The sequence below is a fragment of the Sorex araneus genome, chromosome 2 (genome assembly GCF_027595985.1).
Source record: "Sorex araneus isolate mSorAra2 chromosome 2, mSorAra2.pri, whole genome shotgun sequence".
NCBI classification, from domain to species: domain Eukaryota; kingdom Metazoa; phylum Chordata; class Mammalia; order Eulipotyphla; family Soricidae; genus Sorex; species Sorex araneus.
This window is the reverse complement of record NC_073303.1, coordinates 235,558,168-235,569,469: the sequence shown is the minus strand read 5'-3', so window position 1 is coordinate 235,569,469 and position 11,302 is coordinate 235,558,168. Positions and strand designations below refer to the sequence as shown.

General features: G+C 45.0%; 1 protein-coding gene across 1 annotated transcript; it reads right to left on the bottom strand.

Annotated features, from left to right (window-relative positions):
• Positions 1-733: 733 nt before the first annotated feature.
• Positions 734-11,297, bottom strand: LOC129401785 (olfactory receptor 7C1-like). The gene is made up of 2 exons (XM_055124641.1): positions 11,173-11,297; positions 734-1,676 (listed from the first exon to the last, which is right to left on the bottom strand). The coding sequence occupies exons 1-2, from the start codon at positions 11,295-11,297 to the stop codon at positions 734-736; spliced, it is 1,068 nt and encodes a 355-aa protein (XP_054980616.1).
• Positions 11,298-11,302: the final 5 nt, after the last annotated feature.

Sequence of the window (11,302 nt, the reverse complement as noted above, 5' to 3'; positions counted from 1 at the left end):
AGAAGAAATGTACCTCCCATAGATGGAGGCTGGGAATTGGGGACGGTGGAAGAGAAACAGGGAACATTGGTGGTGGGCAATGCGCACTGGTGGAGGGATGGGTACTGGATCATTGTATAATTGAAACTCAACTATGCCAGCTTTGTAATGGTCTGTCTCACAGATGCTAAATTTAAAATGTTTTTAAAGTAATGTGGAGTTCATGCCCAATTCAATCAGCTTAATCAATGGCTGAATAAGTAATAACACTTCTACATATAAAAAAAAAAGGTGGGGGCGGAATGATAGTACAGCAAGTAAGGGGTTTGCCTTGCACACGGCTAACCCGAGTTGAATTCCCAGCATGCCATCTAGTCACCCAAGAAGCAAAAGGAATAATTCCTGAGTGCAGAGCCAAGAGTAACCCCTGAGCATTGCGGGGTGTGAACAAAAAAGAAAAAATAAGACAAATTTTGGCAGATCTATAAGTTCTTTTTGGCCATGTCACAATGTTGGTGTTGCGATAATTTTCCAATTCTATGAACAAATAAAAATAACATAAGAATTGAGGCTAGGGGCTGGAGCAATAGCACAGTGGGTAGGGCATTGGCCTTGCACGCGGCCAATCCAGTTTGATTCTCAGCATCCCATATGGACCCTGAGCACTGCCAGTGGTGATTCCTGAGTACAGAGCCAGGAGTAACCCTTGTGCATCACCAGTTGTGACCCAAAAAGAAAAAAAAAAGAATTGAGGCTAAACTGTCCTACTAAGAAACTTCTGGAAGGCCCTTTTAATGTCCTGGTTTCTCAGGCTGTAGATAAAGGGGTTGAGCATGGGGACAACCATAGTGTACATCACTGAGGTCACTGCCCCCTTCCGGGGGGACTGTGAGACAGCTGAACTGAGGTACACCCCCATGGCTGTCCCATAAAACAGGCAAACCACGGACAGGTGAGAGCCACAGGTGGAGAAGGCTTTGGACCTCCCACCTGTGGATGAGATTTTCAAGACAGAGGAGATTATTGTTGTGAAAGAATAAAAAATCCCTGAGGCTGGAACACCGCCCAGAAGAGCAACAATAAAATATAGGACGAGGTTATCAGTGAAGATGTTCCCACAAGCCAGCCTGAGCAGGTGAGTGAGGTCACAAAAGAAGTGAGGGATTTCCACCCGGCTGCAAAAGATGAGCTGTGACATCATCAAGAATTGCACCTGGGAGTCCAGCAGGCTGATGCAGATGGATCCCAGAATCAGCCGGCAACGGAGAGGGGGGTTCATGATGATGGGGTAGTGCAGAGGATGGCAGATGGCTACAAAGCGATCATAGGCCATCACCCCTAGAATGACACTGTCCAAACACCCAAAAACATTAAAAAGAGTCAGTTGTTCCAGGCAGCCGGCAGGAGAGATATTTCTATTCTGAGTGTGAATGTCCCAAATCAACTTTGGGACTGTGGTGGAGGTAAAGCCGATGTCAGCTGTGGACAAAACAGACAGGAAGAAGTACATGGGGGTGTGCAGGTGGGGGTCGGAGCTTATGGCCAGCACGATGAGCAGGTTCCCTGTGAAGGTGACCAGGTACATGGACAGGAAGAGGCTGAAGAGGACAGTCTGGACTCGGGGGTCATCTGAGAGCCCCAGGAGGAGGAATTCCACGGCCCCTGTGACATTGTGGTGGTCCACAGCGCAGAGACATCTTGGGACAAAGAAATGAGAGTGGGTCCATCACTGTCAATAGTTTGGATCCAAGGAACCCAGAATCACAGCAATTTCTTTTTTTTTTATTAATAGTTTATTTTTAATTAGTGAGTCAACATGAGGGTACAGTTACAGATTTATACATTTTTGTGCTCATGTTTCCCCCATACAAAGTTCGATAACCCATCCCTTCACCAGTGCCCATTCTCCACCACCCGTAAACCCAACATCCCTCCCCCCCTCCCCAGTCCCATCTCCCCCCACCCCACACTGCCACTATGGCAGGGTATTCCCTTTTGTTCTCTCTCTCTGATTAGGTGTTGTGGTTTGCAATAAAGGTGTTGAGTGGCCATTGTGTTCAGTCTCTAGTCTATATTTGGCCCGCATCATCCTTCCCCCACATGACCTCCAACCACATTCTACTTGGTGTTCCCTTCTCTGAGTTGCCCAGAATGAGAGACCAGCCTCCAAGCCATGGAGACAACCTCCTGGTACTTATTTCTACTATTCTTGGGTGTTAGTCTTATAGTCTATTATTCTATATTCCACAGATGAGTGCAATCTTTCTATGTCTGTCTCTCTCTTTCTGACTCATTTCACTTAGCATGATACTTTCCATGCTGACCCACTTATATGCAAACGTCATGACCTCATTTTTTCTAACAGCTGCATAGTATTCCATTGTATAGATGTACCAGAGTTTCTTCAACCAGTCATCTGTTCTAGGGCACTCGGGTTTTTTTCCAGATTCTGGCTATTGTAAACAGTGCTGCGATGAACATATAAGTGCAAATGTCATTTCGACTATACTTTTTGGCTTTTCTGGGATATATTCCCAGCAGTGGTATTGCTGGGTCAAATGGGAGCTCAACCTCTAGTTTTTTGAGAATCGTCCATATTGTTTTCCAAAAGGGCTGAACTAGCCGGCATTCCCACCAGCAGTGTAGAAGGGTCCCTTTCTCTCCACATCCTCTCCAACAGCGGTTGCTTTAGTTCTTTTGGATGTGTGCTAGTCTCTGTGGTGTGAGGTGGTATCTCGTGGTTGTTTTGATCTGCATCTCTCTGATGATTAGTGATGTAGAGCACTTTTTCATGTGTCTTTTGGCCATTCGTATCTCTTCTTTGGTAAAGTTTCTGTTCATTTCTTCGCCCCATTTTTTGATGGGGTTGGATGTTTTCTTCTTGTAGAGTTCAACCAGTGCTTTATATACCATTGATATCCACCCCTTGTCTGATGGGTATTGTTTAAATATCCTTTCCCATTCTGTAGATAGTCTTTGTATTCTGGTCACTGTATCTTTTGCGGTGCAGAAGCTTTTTAGTTTAATGTAGTCCCATTTGTTGATCTCTGTTTTTACTAGATTGCTTAGTTCGGTCTCATCTTTGAAGATACCTTTATCTTCAATATCGTGGAGGGTTTTGCCGACCTTCTCTTCAATGTACCTTATGGTTTGTGGTCTGATGTTGAGGTCTTTAATCCATTTTGATCTGACTTTTGTGCATGGTGTCAGGTCGAGTTCTAAGGCCATTTTTTTGCATATGGTTGTCCAGTTGTGCCAGCACCATTTGTTAAAGAGACTTTCCTTGCTCCACAGCAATTTCACTTGGGTCTTAGACACTTTCACTACCAGGTCTCGGTTTGCGACATTCTTTTTAGCACCATTTTCTCTGGACTTTTACTCCATTCTACTGCTGCCTTGGCCTTACTGAAAACGGCTCAGGACAGAAAGATGAGGAATGAGGAAATTTCAAGATCCCAAAAGTCAAACGATAGCAAAACAGTGTTGAGGACTTTAAAGGATATGAAAGAACAAAAGATTCAGAATCTCATTTAGAAGAAAACACTGTGCTAATTAGAGAACTGTTACAGGACTACAGAATTAGGGGTGACCAGTGTGGGAAGAGATGAGGTGGGCAGAGGAATGATAAAGGGCTTTGCTGCAGGGTCTGGGGTGCTAGGGCAGTGGTGAGTGAGGTAACTTATCAGTCCCATAATTGTTCAACTGTTATAAATACCTTAACTGTGATGAAAATAAACAGAGAGACTTCATACCCCGCACCAGGCTGACTTCATCTGGAGCACTCGGAGAGAGACAGGAGAGCCTAGCCCCTGCCCCAACAGATCAGAGCCCAGGCAGCCTAAAACCTCCAGAACCAGCCACCACCACACTCACAGCCCATCTCCACAGGATCAGGGCAAGCCTCATCCATGAATGAATCTGTTGAAAGCCTCAGGTATTCGGGTTTTGTGACCGAAATCTCCAGGCTTGCAGGGAGTCGGGAATGGGCTGCCTTCCTCCATTTCCCTATGCTTCCTTCTGCGTTCCTGGCAGTCACACTCACCAACTGCCTCGGGCGCCATGTAAACTCACTCATGGCCATGACCCAGAGACTCATAAATAAATGTCAGAAGAGAGCAACAAGCTGCAGAGATGACTCAGGACCCCCAAATCACCATCCAGTTAAAAATTCAACTCCACCTCTATCACCCTATTAAAAATTTTAGAATTACTGGATTTCAGAATCTCATACTCTCTGACACTGATGTACCAAGAGTATCATACCACATCTGATGGGGTAGAGAGTAGAAGGACCCGGAACAACATATTAGTAATATTTCATGCAAGGGCTTAATGCCTCCAAGGTGAGATAGAACAATTTTCACACACTTTCCTCTAAGGAAAACTTTTTGGATCATTTCTAGTGGATTATTCATAACTAGCAATACAAAACAAATAATTTAGGATCTGCCTTTGGGGCAGGCTTGGGTGATAGGAGGAAATTCAAAATAATGGTGGTGAGAGGTATGCTGATGGGGCGGATTTGTGTTGGGATATTGAATGTAATACATTATTGTGAACAACTTAAAAAATTAATTTTTTGCAGCACTGTTCACAATAGCCAAAATACAGGAAAAACCCAAGTGCCCTAAAACAGATGACTGGTTAAAGAAACTTTGGTACATCTACACAATGGAATATATGCAGCTGTTAGGAGAGATGAAGTCATGAAATTTGCTGATAAATGGATAGACATGGAGAGTATCATATTAAGTGAATTGAGTCGAAAGAGAGGGACAGACATAGAAGGACTGCACTCACTTGTAGAGTATAGAATAACGTCACATGAGGCTGACACCCAAGGACAGTAGATACAAGGGCCAGGGGGATTGCCCCATAGTTGGAAGACTGCTTCATGAGCGGAGGGGAGAAGGCAGATGGAATAGAGAAGGGATCACTAAGAAAATGATGGCTGGAGGGACCAGTTGGGATGGGAGATTGCATGCTGAAAGTAGATAATGGACCAAACATGATGACCTCTCAGTGTCTTTGTTGCAAGCCATAATGCCCCAAAGTAGAGAGAGAGTATGGGGAATATTGTCTGCCATGGAAGGCAGGGGGAGGGTGGGAAAGGGGAGGACTGTAGTCTGGAATATATAGTGAATGTCCTGGATATTGCTGGTGCGGAAAGGGCACTGGTGGAGGGATGGGTGTTTGATCAGTGTGAGATTGTAACCCAAATATGAAAGCTTATAACTATCTCACGGTGATTCAATAAAATTTTAAAAAATCAAAAATTTAAAATAATAAGACAAAATTTTAATATATAATAAAAATAAAGAGTGTGAATAAGTATCACTTAATTTTACTCAAACATGGGGCGTTTAATTCCCTTGCTGTGGATTATTTGTGAAAATACTGTAATAAAGTATCTAGCTTCATTTTTCTTATCACTAGCATTCGCTAATATTTGCTGCTGATGTGTGTGTTATATGATGAATTGGGTTTCACATATGCTGAGCAACTCTGTACCCCAGACAATACCCCTAGCCCCCTGAAAATATTAACCTTGTCATCCACTTTCTCTATCTGTGCAGTCCGTGGGTAAGAAATAAAGTTCACATCTTCAATTTAGAAAATCAATAAGTTTGGGGGGCCAGAGCATTAGTACAGTGGGGAGGGAGTTTGTCTTGCTTGCATCAGACCCGGGTTCAAGCAACTCCAGGAGAGATTCCTAAGTGTAGAGTGAAGAGTAAGCGCTAAGTATCACTGGTTGTGATCCAAAAAATAGGAAGGAAGGAAGGAGGGAAGAAAGGAAGGAAGGAAGGAAGGAAGGAAGGAAGGAAGGAAGGAAGGAAGGAAGAGGAAGGAAGAAAAAGAGGAAGGAAGTGAGTGAGGGAGGGAGGCAGAGAGGAGGTTGGAAAGAAGAAAGAAGAGAAGAAAGGAAAAAGATTATGTGGATATATGTATATCTGGTGACTAGAGTAAATACTATTGTTGCAATCCAATCATTACAATGTTGCTAAAATTATAGATCTTCAAAGTTCTCATCACCCAAAAAAAGATTGAGGTTTTTATATGGTGCCACACAGATCAAATAGAATCCATGTGGTGATCACTTTGCAAAATATTGAAATAACAAGTATTTTTTATCACCTGACACTGACATAATATCATCTCAATCATATTATGAGAAGATAAAAAGAACACCGGGGCAGGAGAAAGAGAAGCAGGTAAGGCGCTTGAGTGACCCACGTTCAATCCCAAACAATGTTCCCCAATGTTCCCCAAACCCCCTAGAGTGATCCCTGAGACCAAGCCAGGAGTAAGCCCTGGCCCTTGTGACAAGAGCAAATGTACCTCTGCAGGACACTCCCTGGGAACTCTCGCCTTCAAGGCCAGCATCAAATAAACCAAAACAGCCTGTTCCACAGTTCTGTGGAGTTTCAAACAAATGTTTTTGGGTTTGTTTCAGGGCCACGCCCAGCGATGCTCAGGGCTGAGTCCCGACTCTGATCAGTATCCCTCCTGGCAGTGCTCAGTGAACCCTTTGGGATACCAGAGCTCAACCCCAAGTGGCCATGTGCCAGGTAAGCACCCTATGCACCGTCTATTTGCTCCAGCCCCTCCAACAGCTTGGGGACATTCTTTGCTGCCCAGAGACAGACAGTTCTATTTCCCTGTCAGGGTCACACTAACCACCTTCAGGTGCCAACTAATTCTAGATTGTGGCTCCATCCTGCTTGGTCTGATCTGTGATCATTTTGGGTTGTTTCAGGAAGAGTTTGGAGGTGGGGTGATTCATCAATAATGCATTGGGAAGGTCAAATGCTAGAGATGCTGGTGGGGAAAGCAGAATATTTCCTGAGAGCCGTGAACCCCAACGCTGAAAAGCAAACACGAGCACTCTGTGCATCACCCGTTGGATGCACGGCTGCTCCGTGTGTGTCTGCAGACCCACTTGCCTGGGTGGGGAGGCAAGAGTCAGGCCCAGCCTCCCGCACCCAGCACCCCTGCACTCACTGGTCTCTGCGTCCTCATGCTCCGAGCTGGGCTCTGTGCCCGGGTGAGGGAGGAGAGCTGAGACCGTGCTCAGGATGGGGAGGAAGGAGAGGGCGGGCATGAGCCTGCTCAGGTGCTGGTGATAAAAGGAGACCCAGAGGTGATCCCCGCTGAGAAATACCCTCCAGGTTGCAGGGCTGACTACTTATGACACCGCCTTGGCCTTGAGGGATCAAGCCACAGAACTTGTGGTAAGAAGATCCTGATTCTCATTAGTCCAGCCCCTGGGGGCTGCTAATGGGAGACAGGAGGAAATCGGGGAATTGATGTGAGGGGCTGGGGTTTCTCTCCCCTGTCAACCAACTCTGCTCCTCAAGGTCCTATTTGAAAGCTCTCAGTGTTCATTTCAGTGTCTATTTAAATGGAATTTATGAGTGGATGCTGACATCTCCCTAGGAATTGTGTTTGTCATGACTAATCAAACAACATATATTTTCTTTTTGGTGCTGGTGCTGTTGGTGGTGGTGATGAGATTTGTTTGTTTTAAATTATTTTTGGTGTTTTGGGGTTTGTTTTTTGGCTTTTTGGGTCACACCCTGCGATGCTCAGGGGTTACTCCTAGCTTTTGAACTCAGGAATTACTCCTGGCGCTGCTCAGGGGACAACATAGGATGTTGGGAATCAATCCCAGGTTGGCCGTGTACAAGGCAAACGCCCTACCCACTGTACTATTGCTCCAATCTGATGTCTCTCTCTTTGACTCATTTCACTTAACATGATACTCTCCATGTCAGTCCACTTATATGCAAATTTCATGACTTCATCTTTTAAAACAGCTGCATAGTATTCCATTGTGTAGATGAGCTAAAGTTTCTTTAACTAGTCGTCTGTTCAGGCACACAGGTTTCCAGATTCTGGCTAATGGGGATAGAATTTTATTGGTGGTGGGATGTGGTATACATCTCATTGAATCCCTAAATCTATACTCCTGGAAATAAAATAATTTATTGATTTTTAAAGCAATGGTAAATTGATAAATAAGGAAGTTTCTTCTTTTGCCTTTTGTGTGATAATCTGTTATTTCTCAGTTATCTTTCGTTCAGATGAGCCTCACGGATAAAGGGACTGACAGAGTGTGCCAGGTGTGCGGGACCCGGGGCTGAGATCTCCAAGCCTGCTTGGATTGGGACTGAGCCTTCTCCATACAGACCCCCATTTTCCAGTGGCTTGGCAGCCACACTCACAAACTGTCCCTGGCGCTGTGTAATCCCACCAACGGCCAACATCCAGAGACTATAAGATCAAGCACCTGGAATCACGAGGCTGCTTTGCGATATCTAATAGCCTTGTTTTCCCTCTTGGAGAACTGACAAGCTATCCAGAGTCTATTGCCCTCATGGGAGAGCCTTGCAAGATCCCCATGGCTATTCATATCCCAAATACAGTAAAAGATATATATATATATGTATATATACATATATATGTATATATATACACCTCTTGGAGAGCCTGGCAAGCTACTGAGAGTATCCCACCAGCACAGCAGAGCCTGGCAAGCTACCCGTGGCATATTCGATATGCCAAAAACAGTAATAATAGGTCTCATTCCCTTGATCCTGAAACAGCCTCCAATCATTGGGAAAGACAAGAAGGAAAGGCTGCTAAAATCTCAGGGCTGAGTATAATAGAGACATTACTTGTGCCTGCTCGAGTAAATCAACGAACAATGGGAGGACAGTGATACAGTGATACAGTGATGCTTCTTAGAGTTTCCAGGACTTCTGAGCGCTCCTTTGTGCTCTGTCTTTGTGCTCATGGATATCCTGCCTCCTGTTCATCTTTGAAGGAGAGCTGAGACTGGGATCTCCTGCTTACACATCCCTGTGAAGTGAAGTTTAATTCACATCATCTACTGACAAATACCTCAATTCTTTATCCAGAGACTTCAGGCCAGAAAGACAATAAAGCAAGAACGAATACAGACTAGAGACTGAACACAATGGCCACTCAACACCTTTATTGCAAACCACAACACCTAATCAGAGAGAGAGAACAAAAGGGAATTCCCTGCCATAGTGGCAGGGTGGGGTGGGGGAGACGGGACTGGGGAGGAGGGGAGGGATGTTGGGTTTACTGGTGGTGGAGAATGGGCACTGGTGAAGGGATGGGTTATCGAACTTTGTATGGGGGAAACATGAGCACAAAGATGTATGGATCTGTAACTGTACCCTCACGATGACTCTCTAATTAAAAATAAACTAATAAAAAAATAAAGCAAGAACGAAACCATTTTCATTGCCAAGAACCATCTGTTAAGGACACCATTTATTTAACCCTGAGCATTTGCTCCCCAAAACTGATGTAAAATCAAAACCATTTTGCAGGAAAATCAATTCTCAAGGAAGTGAATGTAAGGACCCGCCGGGACACTGGATGAATTTTGGGGAAGAACAGCTACACCAAGGGGTGATGTCCCTGCAGGGGCCCTGGTGTGGAAGATCATTCAGAGTCAGAGAAGTTTCTTCTGACGCCCCTCCTGAGGTTCCTGGGGCAAGCCTGCTGTTCTTGGCTGGGGGATTTTGTTGGAAACTTTTGAGGTGGGCTGGCCTGTGGAGTACGTGGGTAGGCAGAGCATCACTGGGTGGTTTTAGATACTTAGATGCACACATCTTCATGAAGGAGGAGGCCTCTATAATTCGCAGTTTCCAATATGCCCGCTCACTCCTCAGCTTGCTCCAAGTGGAAACCAAGTGCCGTGCTGGTGTTTCCAGAGAGAGCCCCGGTGTTGGAGAGCTGAGCCCTATATTCAGTCAGCACTATCTAGAACCTTCCAAAGGCTGCATTGAAGAAGGTCACCTCCTAGAACACCCTGAATGACTGTGGCTCTATCCCACACCTGGAATGTTGGGAGGTTAGAAAGGTTGATTCATGGAAGTGGCAAAGAATAAGTGAATAAAATTGGTGGTTTTTGAATAAACCAAAAGACATGTGTAAAAACAAAAGGCTGAAATGTGGACTTTTTTTTGAAAGAGGTAAAATACCTAAAAAATACTTTTAAAAAGATCTTTTTCTTTTTTGTCTTTTTTGGGTCATACCAGCAATGCACTAGTGTTACTCCTGGCTCTGTACTCAGGAATCACTCCTGGAGGTGTTTCGGCCTATCGCCTTCTCAGCTGGCCTGATATAGCTGTAAATTCAGCAAAATCTGGAAATCGAACCTGGGTCAGCCACATGCAAGGCAATGCCCTATCTGCTGTACTATTGCTCCAGCCCCTAAAAAGATCTTTCAAAGACCTTAGAAAAAAAATATTTTGGCTCTTTGGCCCACACCCAGCAGTGCTCAGGGGTTTCTTCTGACTCTGCATTCAGAAATCCCTCTTGGCAGTGCTCAGGGGGACCATATAGGATGCTGGGGATTTGCAAGGCAAATCCTGTGTTGCAAGGCAAAGTACCTCCTCACTGTACTCTATATCTGGCCGCAAACTTAGAAAACTCTTAAAGAAGAAAATAGAATGACTTTCCGTATGAAGGGTGATTCTCCACAAGGTGTCCCACCCAATCCAGGGGCCGATATACAAGTCAAAAATCATCAGTGAAAGTAGACTATAGACCAAACATGATGGCCACTTAATACCTATACTGCAAACCACAACATCCAAAAGGAGAGAGAGAGCAAAAGGGAGTGCTCTGCTACAGAGGCAGGGTGGGGTGGTGGGAGGGATTCTGGGACCTTTGGTGATGGAAAATGGGCACTGGTGGAGGGATGGGGACTTGACCATTGTATGACTGAAATGCAAGCACGAAAGTTTGTAAGTCTGTACCTCACGGTGATTCACTAATAAATTTTTTTAAAAAAGTCATCAGTGAATTATAAAATTCAAGAATGAATTCATGATTAAATGAAAAATGATCCTGCTTTGGATATCAAGATCCATGAACTTGGAATTAAGAAGCAAATCATAGAGGGACACTCTCGCTTTCTCTCCTGGGAAGGTGGGCGAGTTTGACACTTGGAAATCTCTCCTTGATCTCTGCCCCCCTGCTTTGAATTTAGGTTGTCCTCTGAGATGGGGATCCCAGGAGCCAGTCTGGCTCATTAGGAGTGTAGTTGTCTGGATCCCTCAAGGCCAAGCAAGTGCCATTAATTAGCCGCCGGGGTCCTGCAAGGGAGCAGCCGCAGACTCACGTCCTTTTCCTAGAGCAATTGTCAACCTGGGCAGATTCATGCCCGAGTCTGCCTTCCCATCTGCTTCAAGAAAAGCTCGCCAGCCACTGGCATCCACCTGAGCAGGAGTGGGCAGGGGACCTAGATTCAAGTCATGAGCCAGCAGAGACATCTCGG